At 45.0% G+C, this 23,735-nt stretch overlaps 2 protein-coding genes across 2 annotated transcripts in view; both read right to left on the bottom strand.

Annotated features, from left to right (window-relative positions):
* Positions 1 to 144: 144 nt before the first annotated feature.
* Positions 145 to 16,871, bottom strand: LOC308279920 (uncharacterized protein; the record flags this gene model as incomplete). Its single annotated transcript, XM_080720141.1, has 7 exons — positions 16,800 to 16,871; positions 8,120 to 8,430; positions 5,817 to 6,050; positions 3,596 to 4,567; positions 1,982 to 2,363; positions 866 to 906; positions 145 to 516 (listed from the first exon to the last, which is right to left on the bottom strand). The coding sequence occupies exons 2-7, from the start codon at positions 8,279 to 8,281 to the stop codon at positions 145 to 147; spliced, it is 2,163 nt and encodes a 720-aa protein (XP_080576267.1). The 5' UTR covers positions 8,282 to 8,430; positions 16,800 to 16,871.
* A 3,608-nt stretch (positions 16,872 to 20,479) lies between these two features.
* Positions 20,480 to 23,735, bottom strand: part of eif5b (eukaryotic translation initiation factor 5B) — a 50,788-nt gene continuing 47,532 nt past the window's right edge. Inside the window, exon 27 of the mRNA XM_080720722.1 lies at positions 20,480 to 23,389. Coding sequence (XP_080576848.1) covers positions 23,282 to 23,389 — 108 coding nt within the window. The 3' untranslated portion in view covers positions 20,480 to 23,281. The remainder of the gene's footprint in view (positions 23,390 to 23,735) is intronic.

Below are 23,735 nucleotides of genomic sequence, written 5' to 3'. Positions count from 1 at the left end.
CAATCTCAACTAAAAAGGTACGAGTTTGTTCTTTTCTTTTCAAATCCACCTTACAAACTAACTGGCACTAAACTCAAATGGTAAACAAACAAACAAAAAAAAGTGTCCAAATGAAATAGAAATAAAAAAAAGGAATGAACAAAGTCACAGCATAAACACCTTGAGGTGTTGCTCCGGTGAATCAGTGAGGTAGCGGTACGCCGTGGTCTGGCTGGGATTCAGACCGGACGCCGTGGACAGGGCTGGGCAGCCGGACCGGGGGCACTGGGTGGCATCAGTGTGGTTCTGGGGGCACTGGGTGGCATCAAGGGGGTCCTGGGGGTGCTGGGTCTCATCAGGGGGGTCCTGGTGGTACTGGGTCTCATCAGGGTGGTTGTGGGGGTCCTGGGTCTCATCAGGGGGGTTGTGGGGACACTGGGTGGCCTCGGGGGCCTGTCGGGGTCTACGGGGGTCCGGGTACATACCCGGGTTTAGCCTCAGGGTCTCACTGACGAACTGATGCAGCGACGGAGTGTCCTGTCAAGTGAGGGGGGAAGACTTTTTATTCACGTAAAGGCGTTCTAAGTGATGTTTTATTTTTAAAATAAAGTGTTAAGTAGCTCGATATTTTGATAGTAATCATCGCTATAGAGTGTTTGTTCAGCAACAGGGTTAAATAGCTCTATATTGTGACAGTAATCATTGCTAGTGTTTGTTCAGTAACAGTGTTAAATAGCTCTATATTGTGACAGTAATCATTGCTAGTGTTTGTTCAGTAACAGGAGTCTCCCTTCAAATACAACTTTAACCCTTATTTCAACAAAAGAACAACTCCTTACAGCTTTAAGTGCAGTACTAGAGTATCATGTACTTATTTACCTTCCACCACAGCCCCTCTGTGTCCGTCACGGAACTTACAGCGAGGTCCTGGGTGGGGGTGGGGGTGAGGGTGAGGGGGGTGGGGGTGTAAGGGCTGGGGGTGGGGGGGTAGGAGGTGGGGGTGATGGGGTAGGAGCTGGGGGTGCAGTTGGGCTGAGATGGAGGCTGGCCTGTGTGCAGATACACATACAGGTGGGTAGAAAAGTCAAGAACTACATACTGTACCTAAGTAAACATGTTACTATACTAGGCCCTCTTCCTGTAGCCTTGTAAACCAGCCTCTCCTGAAAATCTACATTTCATTTGCTTTAGATTTCCGGGAGAAGCTGGTTTGCGAGGCTAACATTCCTGTACTTTCTTCACTCTATACCTAATTACTGTATGGCGAAGTGTTCCTTTCAGGGACGTGCTGGCCATTGGGAAAAGCGTGACAACTCCCGAACGGCCGGTCCAGGCCGGCCATTAGGGAAAAAAAAAAAATATATATATATTGGCCTTCGTTCCATTTTGGGGGCTGGGTAGTAAATCGTCACTGTTGGGCAGAAACCTTGTATCTCCAAGTTTCAAATGTGTAATTTTTTTCGCAAAGCAAAGCCCTGCTTCATCATACAAGGCCGTTGCACAAAAGTAGTGAAAACAGCAGATCTACAAGCACACAACGTCTCGCGGTGTGTGTGCTTGTAGATCGGCTGTTTTCACTAGTTTAAATCATTTTTATTGTAGATCGGCTGTTTTCACTAGTTTAAATCATTTTTAAAATGATAAATACAAAACAAACGGTTTTGGACATACAAGGTTTCCACCCGACAACGACGAAATATAACTCATGTATTTGGCCCACTGGCTTGTCACTTTGTCACACATCTTTGAGTAGCAGCAGCAGCGCTATAGAGAGAGATCTCTCTCTATAGCGCGCAATGAGGGCCTCTCCAACTCTTTTTCCCGGGCTTAATCAGGGGCCCAGCATGTCCCTAGTTAGATAGATAGATAAATACCTTTATTATCCCAAGGGGGAAATGTGTTGCCCAGAGGCAGCACAGCAGTATAAGGTTATTTACAAAGTTACAGAGAAGTATGAAAAAGATAAAGTGTAAGTGAGTAAAAGTAAGTGACAAGTACCCACCCATCAAGTCAGAGTTGCAGTAGGGTGGAGAGAACTGTTGGATGGAGGAGTGTGGATTGGAGGGTGGAGGAGAGGACTGTTGGGTGGAGGAGTGTGGATTGGAGGGTGGAGGAGAGAACTGTTGGGTGGAGGAGTATAGATCGGAGGGTGGAGGGTGTTGGATGGAGGAGTGTGGATTGGAGGCTGGAGGAGCAGGGTACACATGCTGGGCTGGCCAGTACCCCTGGCTGGGGTTCCTGGGGTCACCTTGGGGACTGGACCAGGCTGGACTGGCTTCCATGGAGCTCCATCCACTCAGGCTGCCGGCAGGAGACTGGAAGCCCAGCGAGGAGCACCGAGTCTGGGGAGAGAGCAGCTCCACGGGCCCCTGATGGAGGTAGGGCTGCAACAAGCAACACATTTTAACTGACAATTACATTTCATGGAAATGCATTCATGCAGATGAATGATTTTTTGGGACATTTAGCATTTACAAAAATTACACTTCTGTTTGCCTTCTAGTCTTTATAAACAAAAATATCGCCCAGGGCAGATATGACAAATGAAATGACCCAAAACACAGTGATAGTTTGGTAGAGGTTTGGCTGGAAATAGACATGCACATCCATGTAGCCATGTAGGCTGGGTGCTGGACTAAAAGTGGTATACAATAAATAAGAAAAAGAGTCCGCACACCAAATTTGCTGCTCCCAGTATAAAGTTTACTTTGGTAAGGTTTGGCTCCATTAATTCATTGATTAGAAACTCCAAAATTAGCCTCCTGGAGTCTCAAAGTCGCTCTTTTAGCAATACACCACCCAAAACTCTACTAAGGCCATGGCTACACGGAGCTGGATATTTCTGAAGCTAGACATTTTTTGTGCTGTTGGGGCTTGCAGCCACATGAAGCTGGATATTTCGGCCGCGAAGCTAGATATTTTTTAAACCGGATAAATAAGTGGAGAGATTGAAAAATATTCGATTCACTGGATCCGTGTAGACAGGGAACCCGGATATCTCTGAAGACTTTACTGTGTGTGTGCTTGTTAGACCTAGATATCTTTGTCGTGTGGACTTAGATATTTTTCTATGTGGATATCTGAAAAACCGGGATATATGAAATATCCAGCTCCGTGTGGACCTAGATATTTTTCTATGTGGATATCTGAAAAAACGGGATATATGAAATATCCAGCTCCGTGTAGCCATGGCCTAAGTGTCATTATTGTAATATGCAAAGCTTATGACTGAAATATAAAACAAGAATTGTCTGACAATGACCAAAACCAAACCAAAATAAATAATGTCCTGTGGTCAAAAGAGTCAAAGGAAGAGAATTACGCACGTCCTTTTTGGTGTTGAGCCAAATTGCAAAAACAGAAGAAAAACTGTTTGCAGTTTGTTTAAATGCTCCAATTTGTATTCACTCACAGCAACAATACGTTTCTTTTCATGTAAGTACTTGTCATAGCCTAGATAATTGCATACTTTCTGTGATGCCATGTTGAAAGTGGTTAAGACAACGAGATGGACATTTCTGTCCATCTTCTTTTCTGTCCATGTTTCTGTTAATGTTCTGTAGATCTCAGATTATCGTGTTCAGCTGATATGATGTAATAAAGGGGACACGCTTACCTGGACGCTGGCCTGGGGGGGCAGAGGGGACTGACCCTGAAGGTCCCAGGGACAACCAGACGTCAGCTGTCTGTCCTCCATGTGTGTGTCCTCTGTCATGTGTGTGTCCTCTGTCATGTGTGTGTCCTCTGTCATGTGTGTGTGAGACACAGAGCGTGTGAAGTCTTTCAGCGCGGGCGACTGATGATGATGATGATGATGATGATGGTGAGGCCAGCCCTGTTCTGTGACCCCGGGGTCGTAGGTGCGGGGGTCGTAGAGAGACGCCACGTAAGGGGGAGCGGCGGGGAGAGCGCACATGTCGGGGTGCGCGCGCGAGCCGTACGCGTGTGCGTCGGAGTGCGAGAGGAACTGCGCGTACTGCTCATACTGCTTGTACCGCCCGTGAGAGTCATACAGGTGTGTGTGCCCGTCAGGGTGATATGAGAGATGTGTGTGCGCGTCTTGGCGATTCAGGAGGTGTGTGTGCGCGTCAGGGTGATATGAGAGGTGTGTGTGCGTGTCTTGGCGATTCAGGAGGTGTGTGTGCACGTCAGGGTGATATGAGAGGTGTGTGTGCGCATCTTGGCGATTCAGGAGGTGTGTGTGTGCGTCAGGGTGGTTCAGGAGGTGTGTGTGCGCGTCTTCGCGATTCAGGAGGTGTGTGTGCGCGTCAGGGTGATATGAGAGGTGTGTGTGCGTGTCAGGGTGATATGAGAGGTGTGTGTGCGTGTCTTGGCAATTCAGGAGGTGTGTGTGCACGTCTGGGTGATTCAGGAGGTGTGTGTGCGCGTGCACGTCGTTGTGCGCAGGCTGATAAAAGCCGGTGTCGTGTCTGTGGAGCTGTCGCGTGGTTGGCTGGTTGTGGGGGTGTGGGACTGGTCCAGTCAGACCATTAACAGGCTGGTTGTGGGGGTGTGGGACTGGTCCAGTCAGACCATTAACAGGCTGGTTGTGATGATGGCTGAAGCTCTGCCGGTCCACTCCATGGTTCTGGAAGAGAAACAACAGTCAATGCTGTGATAGTTTCTCTGTTTTTATTGTTATATACTCTTATTATATATGCTAATGGTATTTTTCTTCTCTTTTCTTTCTTTCTTTCTTTTATTTTGAGGTATCAAAAAGGTCTTTATGTGGGGACCCTCCTGGGGGTCCCGGCCCACAGGTTGAGAACCACTGCTCTAGTCCAGTCCACAGCAACGGAACACCGTCTAACTCCTTGCAACATGCAACCAGTGGTGTAAAGTAACTAAGTACTTTTACTTAAGTACTGTACTTAAGTACAATTTTGAGGTATCTGTACTTTACTTGAGTATTTCCAATTTCTAATACTTTTACTTCTACTCCACTACATCTCGGATCCAAATATTGTACTTTTACTTCGCTACATTTTTTGAAAACCTCAGCTACTAGTTACTTTGTAGTTATACATTATAATATAAAAAAACATATATTAACCACTTTAGCCTTATTTTATCCCTTGGCTATTTGAAAATAGCCGATATACAAGCTCACAACACGTCGCAACTATATATTGCAACCATTATCCTCAATGGCTGTTGCATAGGAGTTGCACTGGGGTGGACTGGCCTTAAAAACAGTTGCGTTGCAAGGAGTTGCGACACATTGGTGCGGTCTGGCCTCCAGTCTCTCTCTCTTTCTCTGTCTCCCTCTGTATCTCTCTCTCCTTCTCTCTATCTCTGTCCCCCTGACACGGTCGAGGCAGATGTCCCTTTTTTGTTGCCGCCATCTCTAAAATAGCGAGTTTAAGCTCGCTGCGGCAACGGCAGATGACAACGGTAATCGGAAATGATCCGCGCTCGATAGATAAACCTGCCGTCGCCGCAGCCGTCTCTACTACGGCAGAAGGTCCCTTCCCACGTAGCGCCTACTCTGTCTGCTGCGTGTACGCGTCGCCATGGGAACCAAAGCGTTCAGTGAAAGGGGTGGGAACCCGTCGCCGCCGAGGCTTTGCTTAACCATTTTGATCGCTACGGCGATTACGTCATAGCAGCCGTAGTCCGCCTGGCGTTGCCGTATTGAAAACCATCTAGCTTAAACTCGCTACTGTCTTGTTCAGGGAGGGACAATGTCTGGTCTCTGCTCTACCACTATGGTGAGTGTCTTGAGACAACCTGTTGTGATTTGGCTAAAGTCGACTTCAACTCAACTTTTTACTGAGTCGAGTCGACTTCCAAAAATCACAAGTCGTTAATGCCATAGTCTACATACAGTACAGTACCTGCTCCTGAAGCTGTGATGTGTGGAACACACTCTGAGCTCCGTGGGGACCAGAACCTCTGGTCAGGAGGTCCATCGCAGGGTCCTGAGGGGTGCGGAGGGGCTTGTGGGAGGAGCAGTAGGACGGGAGGAGGTCAGGAGGAGGTGGTGTTGGGGTCTGAGCCCCCCTGGGAGGGGGGAGGAGGTGGTGGGGGGAGAGAGGGGAGGCGCGGTGGTGGTCCGACAGCAGGAGACCCTGGGGGAAGTAAGTAAGCAAGTACATTTTATTTGTATAGCACTTTTCACAGAGGGGCCGTTTTCCACCAAAAGAACCTTGGTTCAAGAACCAGTGCCGTTCAACTTTCTTGGAACCTTGGTTCGTTCTTTGGAACCGGCCGCGAACCGGCTTGCGTTTCCACCAGAATTAAAGGGCCACTTCACCTCTGGGACAACCCTATCTTATTTTATCGTGTCCCAAACAACAATAAAATAAGATAGGGTTGTCCCAGAGGTGAAGTGGCCCTTTAACCAGATTGAACCAGATTGAACCAGAGGAACCAAGGATTTTGTGGTTCCCGTTCCGAACCAGCTTTTACGGTTCGGAACCATCTCTGGTTCTCGGTGGGAAAGCTCACCTCTGGTTCATCCCATAGGTGGGAGAAAGAACCTGAACCGGTGCTTTGCCGGTCGAAAAGCACCCAGAGAGAACTCACAAGGTGCTTTACATACGACAGAAAACAGAAAAAACATACAAATGATAAAGAATTATACAAAAAAAAACACAATGCATCATAGGAAAATAATAATAATAATCCTAAACAAAAAACAAAACGAAGAGCAGACACATTCACACCCGAAGGAGAAGCTCAATAACTTTCCCCATAATGCATGTAAAAACAAAAGTGTTTTTTAGCTTAGACTTAAAAAATAACCACATACGCTACAGATGGCAAGCCACAGGGAAGGGCACTCCAGAGTATAGGCGCTACGGCAGTGCCGCCGCTACCATGACGCGCACAACACAATGTGTGTCGGGTAGGGTTACCAACCGTCCCGTAAAATACGGGATCGTCCCTTTTTTGGAAACTAAAAGACGTGTCCCGTATTGAACTGAAACGGGACGCTCTTTGTCCCGTATTTTAAGGTTGGGGGATAAATATGAATGAAGGGATGATTTAATTGAGAAATGACAGCGATTCTGCCTGTCAGAGAGCTTCCACTTCCACTCTGCTCTCCTCTGAGACGACAAGTGCTGCATCCCATTGCTGTGAGAGGCGCTGCGCTGTTTGTAAGCAGCTGATTGGCTTATTAACACAGTGTTGCTAAGACACAGTCTCCGCCCCCTACACACTCCCTTCCCAAGCATGGGCTGTAGGTTCACTCCACAAGTTGCCTGCGAGAGACGATACGAGTGCGTGCGAGCGACCATATGACAGTGCTCGGCTCAGAACATTGTTTAATGTCTTAAAAAAAACGTGTGCCAGAAGATTGTGTACAAACATATTAGACATGAATCTATGATAGGTGATAGGCTAAACAAAAAGGTGAAAAAGCAGGCAAGCAACAGAAAATAAGCCATGGATATTGGTATTCCTGGGAACACTACAGTTATCTTGTCTGCCAACTAAAGCGACCCCAGACAGGCTGGTATGTGAAATAAGCATGCGTTGATTTTGTTTTTAAAACCTAATGGTTATTGCTGTATGCCAATATGATTAAACTAGTGTTGGGTAACCAGAGAGTGGGCACATTAGGACCAGGTAGACCTAGGCGATATGTTTTGGAAAATTGAGAGAAATACAATATAGGACTACACTACATGATTTTAAGGTAATAGGTTAGCTAGCCCAAAGACACCCGAATTAATATTGTGAAAGGAAAAATATGATTTAATAGAGGAAAATACCCGTTTTAGCCAATTTATAACCAAAAATATCCGATTTTTCGCCCCAAAGACACCCAAATTAATATTGTGAAAGGAAAAATATGATTTAATATAGGAAAATACTCGTTTTAGCCAACTTTATAACCGAAGATATCCGATTTTTCGGCGCCGCCTTCGGCGGCGCATGTCTCCTTAGAAAGTGTCCCGTATTTGAAACTCTGGGAGTTGGCAACCCTAGTGTCGGGCATCATGCTGCCAAAGGGCACCAATAAATTAGAGAGAGAAAAAAAAGAAGAGGAAATGATTTCATCCATTTGAAGCGTCATTGTTGCGGGGGGTTGCCGGACGCACAACTGGCTGTTGGGTGCCCCCCCTGCGACAACGATGAAAATGGGTAGCAGCGCAGCGGCCATGCGCTGCGGACCGAAAAGCTCTGTCACCTTGAGGAGGGGGTCGGCGCAGGTCGCAGGAGACCCGGGGAACATCTGGCAGAGAGGAGAGACGACGGAGGAGGAGGCTGGGGAGAGGAGAGGAGGTGACGGGGAGGAGGAGCTGCGATGGCCGTGAGGAGAGGAGGAGAGAGGAGGAATGTCTGCAGACATGATGCTCTTCTCTCAGACTCTCAGAAACGTGTGCATGCGCGTGCACACACACTCAGTGGTGGTGCTGAAGCATGGGAGCTGTAGGTCAGGATGGGTGTGTTCTCTCCTCTCCGTGATGTGCTGAACTTCTCCGCTGTTCCACTGAAGATCTGCAGACACACAGAGGAACCAGGAACTCAGGTCACCCCTGTAAATAACTTTTTCAACACCTCAAATCACTACAGCAGGGTTCCCCAATAGGAGCCCGCAGGCCGCAAATGGCCCGCGGGGGGCTACTGTCTGGCCCACCAACCCCAGGAATAATGGTGGTATAAGAGCAGCAACAACACTAGTATATCGTCGTTGTCGGGTGGAAACCTCGTATCTCCAAATTTGTACGTTCTTTCGCAAAGTAAAGCCCTTCTTCATCATGCAAGGCCGTCGCACAAAAGTAGTGAAAACAGCAGATCGGCTGTTTTCACTAGTTTAAATCATTTTTAAAATGATAAATGCAAAACGAACGGTTTTGGACATAAACGATTTTCACCCGACAACGACGATATCTGAACTGTCGCTGGAGTAGCGGGAACGCCACCGTCGCCCCCTGCAATGTTGTGGCCCTCGGCATGGTACCCTAGACATGATTCAATGTTGTGGCCCTCGGCATGGTACCCTAGACATGATTCAATGTTGTGGCCCTCGGCATGGTACCCTAGACATGATTCAATGTTGTGGCCCTCGGCATGGTACCCTAGACATGATTCAATGTTGCGGCCCTCGGCTTGGTACCCTAGACATGATTCAATGTTGTGGCCCTCGGCTTGGTACCCTAGACATGATTCAATGTTGTGGCCCTCGGCTTGGTACCCTAGACATGATTCAATGTTGTGGCCCTCGGCTTGGTACCCTAGACATGATTCAATGTTGTGGCCCTCGGCTTGGTACCCTAGACATGATTCAATGTTGTGGCCCTCGGCTTGGTACCCTAGACATGATTCAATGTTGTGGCCCTCGGCTTGGTACCCTAGACATGATTCAATGTTGTGGCCCTCGGCTTGGTACCCTAGACATGATTCAATGTTGTGGCCCTCGGCTTGGTACCCTAGACATGATTCAATGTTGTGGCCCTCGGCTTGGTACCCTAGACATGATTCAATGTTGTGGCCCTCGGCTTGGTACCCTAGACATGATTCAATGTTGTGGCCCTCGGCTTGGTACCCTAGACATGATTCAATGTTGTGGCCCCCCGGCTTGGTACCCTAGACATGATTCAATGTAGTGGCCCTCGGCTTGGTACCCTAGACATGATTCAATGTTGTGGCCCTCGGCTTGGTACCCTAGACATGATTCAATGTAGTGGCCCTCGGCTTGGTACCCTAGACATGATTCAATGTTGTGGCCCCCCGGCTTGGTACCCTAGACATGATTCAATGTAGTGGCCCTCGGCTTGGTACCCTAGACATGATTCAATGTAGTGGCCCTCGGCTTGGTACCCTAGACATGATTCAATGTTGTGGCCCCCCGGCTTGGTACCCTAGACATGATTCAATGTTGTGGCCCCCCGGCTTGGTACCCTAGACATGATTCAATGTAGTGGCCCTCGGCTTGGTACCCTAGACATGATTCAATGTTGTGGCCCTCGGCTTGGTACCCTAGACATGATTCAATGTTGTGGCCCTCGGCTTGGTACCCTAGACATGATTCAATGTTGTGGCCCTCGGCTTGGTACCCTAGACATGATTCAATGTTGTGGCCCTCGGCTTGGTACCCTAGACATGATTCAATGTTGTGGCCCTCGGCTTGGTACCCTAGACATGATTCAATGTTGTGGCCCTCGGCTTGGTACCCTAGACATGATTCAATGTTGTGGCCCTCGGCTTGGTACCCTAGACATGATTCAATGTTGTGGCCCTCGGCTTGGTACCCTAGACATGATTCAATGTTGTGGCCCTCGGCTTGGTACCCTAGACATGATTCAATGTTGTGGCCCTCGGCTTGGTACCCTAGACATGATTCAATGTTGTGGCCCTCGGCTTGGTACCCTAGACATGATTCAATGTTGTGGCCCCCCGGCTTGGTACCCTAGACATGATTCAATGTAGTGGCCCTCGGCTTGGTACCCTAGACATGATTCAATGTTGTGGCCCTCGGCTTGGTACCCTAGACATGATTCAATGTAGTGGCCCTCGGCTTGGTACCCTAGACATGATTCAATGTTGTGGCCCCCCGGCTTGGTACCCTAGACATGATTCAATGTAGTGGCCCTCGGCTTGGTACCCTAGACATGATTCAATGTAGTGGCCCTCGGCTTGGTACCCTAGACATGATTCAATGTTGTGGCCCCCCGGCTTGGTACCCTAGACATGATTCAATGTTGTGGCCCCCCGGCTTGGTACCCTAGACATGATTCAATGTAGTGGCCCTCGGCTTGGTACCCTAGACATGATTCAATGTTGTGGCCCCCCGGCTTGGTACCCTAGACATGATTCAATGTTGTGGCCCTCGGCTTGGTACCCTAGACATGATTCAATGTTGTGGCCCTCGGCTTGGTACCCTAGACATGATTCAATGTTGTGGCCCTCGGCTTGGTACCCTAGACATGATTCAATGTTGTGGCCCTCGGCTTGGTACCCTAGACATGATTCAATGTTGTGGCCCTCGGCTTGGTACCCTAGACATGATTCAATGTTGTGGCCCTCGGCTTGGTACCCTAGACATGATTCAATGTTGTGGCCCTCGGCTTGGTACCCTAGACATGATTCAATGTTGTGGCCCTCGGCTTGGTACCCTAGACATGATTCAATGTTGTGGCCCTCGGCTTGGTACCCTAGACATGATTCAATGTTGTGGCCCTCGGCTTGGTACCCTAGACATGATTCGGACCTTGAGGAAAACTAATTGGGGAACCCTGGCCTACAGAGAGAAAAGGTGAAATGGTGTCAGATTACATGCTTCACTATATTCCCTCTCAACTCATTCATGTATTGTCTGCACCCCCCACATCACAAACATAATCCATGTATCGCACTATATATTGTAATGTAATCATAATAATGCATCATCACGTATTGACGTTGTTTTAATCACTGATAAAAGCAGATGTTTTAATCAACAGTGACTCAGTGGAACCTTTCTCGGTACAGATGTGGTGTGTGTGTGTGTGTGTGTGTGTGTGTGTGTGTGTGTGTGTGTGTGTGTGTGTGTGTGTGTGTGTGTTGCATGTGTGAGTGGGTGGTTTGTGAAAGAGAACAGAGAAAAAAAGAGACTTTCAGAAGAAGTGTGTGTGATGTGGTAGTTCACCGGCAGAAATGTGTGTGTGTGTGTGTGTGTGTGTGTGTGTGTGTGTGTGTGTGTGTGTGTTGCATGTGTGAGTGGGTGGTTTGTGAAAGAGAACAGAGAAAAAAAGAGACTTTCAGAAGAAGTGTGTGTGATGTGGTAGTTCACCGGCAGAAATGTGTGTGTGTGTGTGTGTGTGTGTGTGTGTGTGTGTGTGTGTGTGTGTGTGTGTGTGTGTGTGTGTGTGTGTGTGTGTGCGCGTGTGTGTCCGTCCCCTCAGGAAGTGGTTTGAAGTCGCCCCTCCTCTATGTACTCAATCACTCGTTCTATCTCTCCATTTATCTCTCTCTCTCTCTCTTTCTCTGAAACTCTCTTTCTCCACCTGTTTTTTTCTCTCCATTTCTCTCTCGCTCTTTCTCCCCTCTTTTTCTCTCTCCCTTTCTATGAATCTCTCTCTCTCTTCTGTCCTCAACTGCACTCTTCATTCACTCACTCTCCTCTCCCCAATATACACACACACACACACACACACACACACACACACGCACGCACGCACGCACGCACGCACGCACGCACGCACGCACGCACGCACGCGGGGGTGGGGGGGTTGAAAGTGTTGTTATGTCTCTGTGAGGACATATTCTAAAAATAAAAAGTCACACAATAAATGTTTCTCAACTGTAAACGTATCAGCCTATAATAATACTGGCTATCAATTATCTCCTGTTTCTCTGAAGAATAACAATTACAGGTGATTACATGTCAGATTAATCTTCACACCCTGTCTTAGGCCAGTGGTTCTCAACCTGTGGGTCAGGACCCCCAGAGTCCCCAGATGACTAACTTAATGTGCAAAATTGTTTTCTGACTCAACAGTAAACACACCAGCATGAGGTTTAAGTGTATAGAGGATATCTGCAAATGTAAGGACTATTTATAGTCCTTAATATAAATATATAATATTAGAGGCAGAAATTGTGAAAATTGCAGATCTACGATCCTGAAAAGGTTGAGAACCACTGCCCTAGGCAATGGTATCAGCAGAAACATCTCCATATTTAAACTTTTAATGTCTTACTATAAAAGTAGTGAAAACAGTAGCTCACCAAGTCAGTTATTTTCACTATTTTACAATGTTTTTAAAATATATATTTTTTTAAAAGAACGTTTTGAACATTCTATGTTAATGATCATATCTATGGCTCTATAAGTTAAACACTTAAACCCATATTAACTAATTGTACATCAAATAATGAAAACAGCAGATCTACAAGCTCATATAAGGCAGGGGTTAGTGACACTTCCCAACTGCTTGTGGAAAGTAAATAAAAAAAAAAACTTTTAGGCAAGTGCTTGCTTTCAGGTTGCCCAATGGGCAAGTACCTGGGGAAGCAACTGCTTTTAGAAACACAACACAAGATGTCTGTGGAATTTAAGATTTAAGTCATATTGTATATTAGCTATTAAGATATTTGACATAAATATTGAGGTATGTCCATATCTCACATCTTCAAAATTGGCAAGTAAAGTAAAAAAGAAAAGTGTTAACATGATTGGTTATTAAAATTGTACCTATCACGATGTACTTTTCGGGGCAAGTGGGCATGACCTCTGGGCAAGTAGAACATGACCTGTACTTGCCCGATGGGCAAGTTGTATTGCAAACAAGCTTGTATTCCAAAAGCTTGGTCAATGTGACCCTGGTGTACAAAAACCTTTGACACTTTGTGCCAAGATGTAGGCCAGATGTAGGCCAGATGTAGGCCACGCTTCAGAGCGCAGACATCGTTTTGGGCCTGGACAAAGCCAGATGTTGGAGCTTCGCTCCTTCTAGGAGCACTGCTCAAAAATGGGGTGGCATCAGGGACAAGGGATGGGGCGATATGAACATTTCATATCACGATCATTGTGACAAAAGAAATCGTGATTTACGATATTATCGCAATAATCAAATCCATTAACCTGGGGCTGAACATTTGCCAAAGAATAGCAGATCTACAAGCTCACAACGCGTCTATCGCGCACTATTTTTTGGCAAAGACACTTGATAGAGTGAAAAAAGACTGTTTCAATTACGTCCATTATAAGTACCTTTTACAAATTAAAGAGGGTTTAAGTGGTACCGTACCGGATATGCAGCTCTGCAAATAAAAGGTGAATTGATCCCCGTGCATGACGGAGGACGAAATCACGATAAATTAAATCTCCACGATACGAGTATCGTGAGTGTTTTTTATCAACGATATTAACGATAATATCGCGTATCGTCCCATCCCAATCGGGGATGGACGGGGGGGTTATTTCATTAACAGCAAAATGGCTGCTGTGTGAATATGGTCTATTGTGACATCATGCCCAGAATATGGACGCTATGATTCATGTGGGTAAAGTTAAGTATATTTTATTCACTAGCAATATTGGGCAGCTATTTTTAACTATACTGTATGCATGCCTACATACTAATAACTATTTACTTTTTGTATCATCTACTGATGATTTGATATCATGTATCATGACAAAGTACCAGGGTTGTTAGGGTTACTTTTAAAAAGGAATCCCCTACAGTTACAAGTTACTTGCAAAGAAAATGTAGTCAGTAACGTAATCTGATTATCACAATTTAAAAAGTAACTACTAGTTACTTTCAGTTACTTTTGGATTACTTTTTAGCAAAACTCTCTTTAATTAAATAAAACAAGTTTTACCATTGATAACTAGACAATGATATTGAGCCTATGAAATTAGGAAAAGGACAACAGAAATGTACTTAAACAAAGTGGCAGTACTTTAAGATGATTTGACTTGATTATTTTATTGTTTGGCGTTATAACTTATTTGTAAAATTGATGAGGGCAAGGGGAGAATGTAATCCAGCATGTAACCCCCATCATTCAGATCCGTTACTGTAATCCAGATTACACATTTCAAAATGTAACCAGAGACTTTACAAGTTACCTGTTTTTTGTAATCTGATTACGTAATCCCGTTACATGTAATCCGTTACTTAACAACCCTGCAAAGTACTAGCCTACTTGACCTTTATGTTGTTTTGTTGAAATAGTGCATTGTTCATAATGTTTACAATTTATTTAGGCATTTAGCAGACACATTTAGCAGACACTCTTAATCCAGAGTGATTTGCAATAAGCAAGGCGACCACAAGGTAATATATTACATGCATAGCAACAGTAATCTAGAAGTGGTTCTCAACCTTTTCAGGCCGCGACCCCCAAAATAATCATATTTTAACCTGACGAGCAGTCAAGCACTATAAGAGTTGCGGCATTACATTTGGTATAACACGGTTCTATAAAAAATAGCCAATCTATATGCTTACAACGCCTCGCATTGCGAGGCGTTGTAAGCATATAGATTGGCTATATTCACAATTTCGGCCTTTCATATTTGAATATGTGTCCAATGTTTATTTGTCATTTTAGAGGTGTTAAAAAATCCTTAAATTGTCACTTTAGCAATGTGCAGATACCCTCTATACACTATACTGTATCTTGGTTTGTTTACTGTTGAGTGAGAAAACAGTTTTTCACATTAAGTTAATCATCTGGGGACCCCCCAAAATGTAGTGGGGACCCCCCTGGGGGTCCCGACCCACAGGTGGAGAACCACTGATCTAGACAGTGCTTCTCAAACGTGTTCATGTCAAGGAGCCCTAAATTAATGTGTTTGGCCACGGTCCCCGATCTGAAAAGGTTGAAGAATGTCAAAAATATTCAAACATTTTCAAAGAATGTCAAGATTCTGTATAGGGCCCTGGGGGTCCCCGGACCCCACTCTGAGAACCACTGCATTGGACCACAGACCGCCATAACTGAGAGTGTAACACATGGAACCAAATGGACCCATATTTGCTATTCCATTTGGTTCCTTTTGTACACTGTCCGAGTTACACACAGTCCCGTAAGGGTCCATTTGGTTCCATGTGTAGTTGTGTACACTCAACAACATAAAGGGTCCATTTGGTTCCTAACTATCCATTGTTTATCTGGGGACTCCCTGGAACTCCCTCAAGGACCCCTGGGGGTCCCCGAACCCCACTTTGAGAACCGTCGATCTAGGAAACCAAGAACCTATCATCAGTCCAAGTAGAATCACCTCAAAATAAAAATATAATACATTAAAAGTAACTATACACACTGCAGTATATGCCAAGTCAACGATAACCTGGCATCAGTCTACACAACATACAATCTAGACTAGTTTTCATTAGGGGTGGCTCAGGGGTAGAGTGTCCGGATGGGAACCGTTCCCAGTTCGGGTCAGTGTGGAAGAGTCCTTGAGCAAGACTCTGAACCCCTAGTGGCTCCCGGTGAGCAGGTTGGTGCCTTGCATGGTTTCCTCTGCCATCGGTGTATCAATGTGTGTGTGAATGGGTGAATGTAAAGCAAAATGTAAAGCGCCTCGGATAAAGGCGCTATATAAATGCAAAGTTTACCATGGGCCTTCTTCCCCTTCTCTTATGGAAATAACAAAAACGGTGGCGCTTGTTGCACAAAAACTAATTTCACCCACTGTTTGACTGGTATTCTGATTCTGAGTGTTCAAAATGGAACCAAATGGACCCTTACTTACAGGTCTGTAACTCTGAGAGTGTGCACATGGAACCTTACAGGCCTGTAACTCTGAGACTGAGAGTGTACAACATGGAACCAAATGGACCCTAATTACAGGTCTATCTGAGTGTACAAAATCTACAAATGGGACCAAAGAGTTGTGGGGGTCTGATTAGCCCAATAGCCTATCAATGATGGCACCTGAGCAAGAATAGGACCCTAAATAAAGGAACAGGTTAAATAAAGATGCTGTATTCATCAGGTGGACCACATTTTAGACACACACACACACACACACACACACACACACACACACACCCTTTACATTATGCGCTCGTTCGTGCACGCGCAAGCCCGTTCACGCGCCGCAAATGTACACACGCACATTCACATCACAACAGGTGTTATGAAGTTTAAATTCTATTGAATAGTTTATTCATCATTAATATTGCGACACACACATGATGCGTTCCGCCCCCACAAGAAGTCAAGGAAACATTGTAGCAACTAATGATAGGCTACAATGTAGCAGTGGAAAAAAGTGAGACGAAAGCAGCGTGACAAGTTATTATGACAGCTGTCAGTCATTAAGTCATTATTCCCAGCATGTTTAAACAAACCAGCACTTGACTCCCCTGGTGCAGCTATTATTAAACCCTGCTTTTAAAGCCAGACATTAAAGCAGCTCCTACCTGGAGGTTGGAGTAGAGTTGGTTTCAGTTTGACACGCAGCGCAGCGCCGAGGCTCCAACAACAAGTCATTTCCTTCTGCATTCATTATCATGTTTGTTGATTGGTTTGTTTTTTCTCTCTGACCACACCACAACCCGGGAAACCACGGCACCTGCTGGCCGAAACACGCCACTGCACCCACTCTACATTCCAGTGCAGGGAGAGTATCACAGTGGTTGGTTCTCAACCTGTGGGTCAGGAGGACCCCCAGGGGGGTCCCCAAATTATTTTGGGGGGTCCGCAACTTATTTTTAGAGGGTCCCCAGATGATTAACTTAATGTGCAAGTTACGTTGTTTTCTCAGTCAACAGTAAACAAACCAACATAAAGTTTAAGCGTATAGAGGGTTTAGGCACATTTCTAAAGTGACAATTTAAGGACTTTTTAATACCTCTAAAATGACAAATTAAACATTGGCCAAATTGTCAAATATTAGAGGCAGATCTGCTATTTTCACAATAGACACTGTTATAAAGCCTCAGCTCTTAGTGCTTGTCAGGGTGGGAGCCTAGGGGGGTCCCCAGTTAAAAATGATTATTTTGTGGGTGAAAAAGCAATGACTCCCGATTTCTAGCACCCCAATATTCGTATGATTTAGGTCATGGACCCCCATTTGATGAGGTTTTATATATCATCAATTCAAGCTATGATTATTGTCTTATTGCTATCTCTCTCTCTGTCGACCTAGAGAGTTATATGATTTGCTCTGATGTCGGTCCAGGATTCCTTTCCAATATGTAGGCCTACTGTAGGCAGATTCCATCCATTAATCAATCCAATGGACTGTCGGTATAGAGAGAACTCGGGTCAAACTAGACATTGGTGTATGTTCTCACCGTTCTCTTGTTGCGTTTACCTGTACATGTACAATGGTGAAGACTGACATCTAACATTTAGCTCTGAACGTACGGAATCCCCTCAAGGACTCCTGGGGGTCCCTTCTTGATGACAGGGTGATGTGTCCCGAGAGCCAGTGGACAGCGTCAGGCACCCAGGAAGTGGTGGCGAGCAAACATACTCTGTGGGAGTCAACCCAGGTCCCAGGGTACAGCTATTAAAGGAGGGGAAAGCGCTGCACCACCTATGTAGGCAGAATAATAATAATAAGCTGAGATTTATTTAGCGCTTTTTTATAAGTAATTGGTGCATTTATATAGCGCCTTTATCCAAGGTGCTTTACAAAGATTGTGCATTACATTCACACACACATTCATTCACACAGATGGCAGAGGAAACCATGCAAGGCACCAACCTGCTCACTGGAAGCAACTAGGGGTTCAGAGTCTTGCTCAAGGAGACAAGGACTCTTCGGCACTTAAAGTGATCCCTGACTAATACGACAAATATGTCTTAATACATTATAATTGTCCTCTATAACTACAATGTAAAATTAAAAACACCTTAAATATTTTATTTCTTCTAGAAATAGCTAATAATTTCTAAATTCTAGGAGAGCTAAGGCAAGGAGCGCTCGTTTTCACCAGCGTCAGCAGGTTAGCTACTCACCAGCGTTGGCAGGTTAGTTTTACTGAGGTTAGGGTTAGGGTTAGGGTTAGAGTTAGGGTTAGGGTTAAGGTTAGGGTTGGGGTTAGAGTTAGAGTTAAGGATAGGTTTAGGTTTTGGTGCACCTCTGCCGCGGTCCAAGTGACTACAATGGAGCGCCCCCTACCTCCGGTTCAGCCAATCACAAGCTTCAAAAATGAGTGCGGGGCGGGGTTTTGCCTTGGCTCTCCTAGAATTTAGAAACTCGCGTAGGGGAAATGCCTGTCGCAAGTTGATGTCATAAATGTCATGTGTCATTTTTATGGCATGCATGTGCAAAAAAACAAAACACAAACACATTTGAAATATTGATTTGATGCTCATATTAACCATAGGAAGTTAAGTTTGTTTTTATTTTCACATGCATGCCATAAATTCCATAGGGATAGATCACACTTGACATTTATGACATCATCAACTTGCGACGGGCATTTCCCCTATTGAGTGAAAGATTAGCTATTTCTTGAATAAATAAAATAATTGAGGTGTTTTTAATTTTACATTGTAGTTATAGAGGACAATTATAATGTATTAAGGCATATTTGTCGTATTAGTCAGGGATCACTTTAACTCTGGGGGAGCCCGGGATCGAACTGGGAACCCTTCGTGTTCTAATGGCGGTTTCTCTACCCCTGAACCACTGCCGCCCACTAGTACCAAAAGTGGCTTTACATAACAAGTAGGGACCAACTTTATCAGGTGGAAAAAAGTGCATAGAATAAAACGATAAAAAGTTAGGCAAAGGATTGAGGAGACAGCCTTACAAGACCTCATCTGGGAACTGTAGACAGACAGCAGTCAGAGAGGAGGATGAGGGAGGCTACCTGGGTAGTGGGCACCGTGCCCACTGCCCAGGTAGGCACCCAGAAGTGACGGGTACCAAGGTGGTGTCAGGGGGTACCAGGTAGGGATGGGATGATATGAAAATGTCATATCACGATTACTGTGACCAAAGAAATCTCGATTTATGATATCGTGATAATCAAAACATCCCCAACATTCATTATCCTGGGTCGGAACATTTGTCAAAATACAGCAGATCTACAATCTCACAACGCGTCGTGTTTGCAACGTGTTGTGAGCTTGTAGATCGGCTATTTTTTTGGCAAAGAGATTTGTTAGAGAGTGGGGAAAAAAATAAAAAATCAAATATGTATATTATAAGTACGCTTTACCAAAAGTGTTTAAATGGTACCGGATATGCAGCTCGGCAAATAAAAGGTGAATTGATCCCAGTGCAGTTATGAAGTTATTTCCGTCCAGACCGGATCAGAAACCCGCAAATGTATCCCAGCTATAATAGTTCACAGTTCACACTCTCGCATTGCATGATCAACATATCAACAGCAGTAAATAAAGTAATAAAACATTTCAGATTCGTTTCTTTTTTGTAGAATAGATTTTAATCCATTTTAATTTGCATTGCAAATATTCAACATCAAGGTAAACGTCAGAAGCTGGAAAGTCCCTTGTTGGGAGATGTAGTTTTCAGGGCAGTCCCAGTTGTAGTTTAATGTTTTTTAAAGTGTGCGTCTATGAATACACCGGATCGCTCCGTCTCTTTCTGCGCTGTACCAGGTTCAAAGCGGAACTCCCAGAGGGTGCAAACTTAAAGGGATATTACACTTTCAAACAAACTTTTAGGTCTAATCAGGCTTGTATGAACACCCTGAACAGTTTTTAATTTGCTTCATTCAGTATTTAGATATTTGATGTAAATGTTACCAGCTCCAACACGCCCAGGCCCTCTCCACATACACACCCATTGTAACTTCAAACTCCATTTTAACCATGATAGATTCATTAAAAACACCCATTATTTTTTTCTGGTGACTCATAATACCCTCCTAATACGTGAGCAGACCGTGTTTTTTCAATAACTTTTTTCATTTATTTTCAATAAAATATTATTGTATTTAATGTTTTCCATTTTCCCAAAGAATTATTAAAAATAAATGAAAAAAGTTATTGAAAAAACACGGTCTGCTCACGTATTAGGAGGGTATTATGAGTCACCAGAAAAAATAATGGGTGTTTTTAATGAATCTATCATGGTTAAAATGGAGTTTGAAGTTACAATGGGTGTGTATGTGGAGAGGGCCTGGGCGTGTTGGAGCTGGTAACATTTACATCAAATATCTAAATACTGAATGAAGCAAATTAAAAACTGTTCAGGGTGTTCATACAAGCCTGATTAGACCTAAAAGTTTGTTTGAAAGTGTAATATCCCTTTAAGTACTGCAAATAGGACCAAAAGGGTCCACATTTGGTTACATTTGCAACCCTCCCAGAGTTAAAGGGACAACCTCTGGGTTTGAACTGAAGTCCAGACGTCTGAATACTTTGATTCAACAAAGTGTAAAAGGGGGGGGGGGGGGGAGGGGGGAGGAGGAACACTGCAGCAATAAAAAACTAAACCTAAACCACCAACGTTTCGTCTCATTGATAAACGGCTCGCTGCTGTCAGAGACGTCACCGCGATGGAGACGTAGCCTTCGTCTTCCCGGCCGTGAAGCGCGCAGCGTCCGTGAGACGTCCAACTCCCTTAGTCAGGATACAGTTTCCCTTCAAAAGATAAACTCTTGTCGATTCTGAACCTGCAATCCTGACGTTCCGACGTGAAAAGATCATTAGAACGTAATGTAATACTGTGTGGAAAGATTGCCCCATGTCTTCCGTTTATGTGTATTTCTCCAAGAAATGCAGAATTGTACGCGCACAGACGTTGAAAACGGCGTGCCACGTGACGTGAAATGGTGCTTTTTTATGTCATTTCACGGATATATATACACAGAAGACATGTTAAGGCGTTTTATTTACCACACAATATTTACGATCTCCTCACATCAGAACACCATTTAGGTTCAACATCTCTCATCAAGCGGGAGAGTAGATCACTGCAGGAGGTCTAAACCAGGGCATTAAAACAACAACCTTAGGCCACTGTGGCTAATAATGATTCATTCAACAAGTCACTGGCCGCCCAAACTATTTCAACAAGCCAGAGAAAGAGAGTATTTGACCAACTTAGAACTTGAACACTGAGTTGTCAGGGGAGGGGGGGGCACCCTGGGGTGCTATACTAAAAGGTCCGTACCCACCCACCCACCCACCGGTGGGAGTGCTTATTTCCTGCGATTAAGTCACACTAAACGCAACGTTTACGGCAGCAGGGGAAAAAAATAAGCAACGTAATTATTTCCCCCCCAAACGATAAGTCAATGTATTTACAGTTGTAGCAAAATAAAACCAAACCCGGTATGAATTATGGCATCGGCAAATGAAATAAGTCTTAAATGTGAAATAAACTCGCAGGCGTGTTTACGTCGTTATTCGACCACGCTGCCTGCCAGTGTGTAAAGGACCGTTTAGTCAACAAGCTTTTCACCGCTACTCCAAAACGTCTTTGCTGAGAATAGAAACAGCCCATCTGTCAACAGGACTCGTTGTGAGCAATAGACGGGATGTTTTAGGCAAACTGTCTCAGAGTAGTGAGGCTGGGATGTGGTTGGGATCCTTACAGATTCCTACAGAGGTTCTAAATGGACCCTTAAATGTCTGTAACTCTGAGTGTGTACAAATGGAACCAAAAGGACCGTTTGGTTTCATTTGTACACTCTCAGAGTTAAGGCGGTCCTTTAAATTAAAAAAGGTTTAAGAACCACCTGTATTGTAATTGTACAGCAGTGTTGAAGTGAAGTCCACATACTAACCAGCTCTGAACAGCGTAGAATAGATAAATAAAAGACGGTTTCGGGAAACAGAGTCCATGGTTCCATTTGGTTCCAGATCTGGGCTTCATGTTGGCCAGGGTTCATGTGGTTAATGAAAAGAGAGCGGATCTGCCAGAAGAAACCTGAACAGAACCAGCGTCCCACGGCAGCCGTTCACCCGCTCCCTACCATAACATTCACTACAACTATCTAACCAAGGTCTGGCTTGGACTACGATACCCAGCATTCCCTGCTCCGAATCCAACGCAACTCCACACACACACACCCGCTCGCACGCACACACAAACACAAAATGAAAACTAAGTCCCGTTTATTTTGAATAAGCACAACTCAACTCAACTCAACCGTCTAGTCCGAAAGAGACAGACGACAATGTCTTTCTGACGTTTTGTCTGTATTTCTGACAGGGACAAAACTGTCTGTCTGTCTGTCTGTCTGTCTTACAGCCTCGCTCGGAAAGAACAGGATAAACATAACCTCCCACCTGTAAAGATCACGACCCCTGGTTGAAAATTAAACAGGACCCTAGCCTCGAACTGTGACCTTTTGAAAACACACCACAGAAGCACTTCCGCCGCACGGACCTCTGGCTCCAACATGGCCGCCAGAGCCGGTACACACACACGCGCTCGCTCGCTGAAAAGCTAGATCTACAAGCTGTCAGTTTCTTGGTGCTTATAAGTCCTCGTGGAGAGATTCAAGTCCTTAATTGAGCTCTTTACAGTGTGCACGTGCACGTGTGCATGTGTGTGTGTGTGTGTGTGTGTGTGTGTGTGTGTGGGTCATGGTGGCTGGGGGAGGTCTCGAATCATCCGTCGCAAATACAGAAGCGGATGGAGACAACAACACTGGATGATTCTGGAGAAACAACAGGCACCGTGGAAGTGTGTGTGTGTGTGTGCGCGCGCGATGCAATGTGTGTGTATACGTGTGTGCGTGTGTGTGTGGGTGTACGTGTGTGCGCATGTGTACTGTGTAGAAATGCCGTCTAAACCAATCACTGTTTACAACAGTCCAAAAGAAAGAAAAAAAAAGATAAATCCTTTTGCGACACAAGAAAACGAAAAGATAAAACGTTTTGTCCTCCCCTCCCTCTCCTCTCTGAGGCAGAGGGGGAGGGGTCTCTTCCAGGAGGAGGCGGGGCCTCGGGGTGGGCTCTCAGCCAATCAGATGATCTCGAAGGTCTTCTTCAGCTCCATGATGAGCTGCCAGTCAGACTTCGTCATCTCGTCACGGAACCAGTTCTTCAGCGCGTCGATGGACGCCCGAGTGATCTGAGAGAGAGAGAGAGAGAGAGAGAGAGAGAGAGAGGGGGGGAGAGGGAGAGAGCGAGAGGGAGAGGGAGATGGTTTATGATATGAAAAGGTCACTCATGGGGAAATAACATCAAAAATAAAAGAAAATTATAAACACTTCGCTATTTCTATTTCGCTACAACCAGGCCTAGAATTAAGGCCACTTGGCCTTTGGTGTTTTTTTAGGGCACAAAGGCCAAATGCCAGGGCAGGAAGGCAATCACATTAAACAAGATTTTAGTCCATTGAAAGAATTTGTTAAATCTAAGGTTTATGGATGATAATCTAAATCTGAAGTGAAATAGATAAATTATGGTATTTATGG

This window comes from Nannobrachium achirus (genome assembly GCF_963921795.1).
Source record: "Nannobrachium achirus genome assembly, chromosome: 24".
Lineage (NCBI taxonomy): Eukaryota > Metazoa > Chordata > Actinopteri > Myctophiformes > Myctophidae > Nannobrachium > Nannobrachium achirus.
This window is presented reverse-complemented; position numbering and strand designations above follow the sequence as displayed.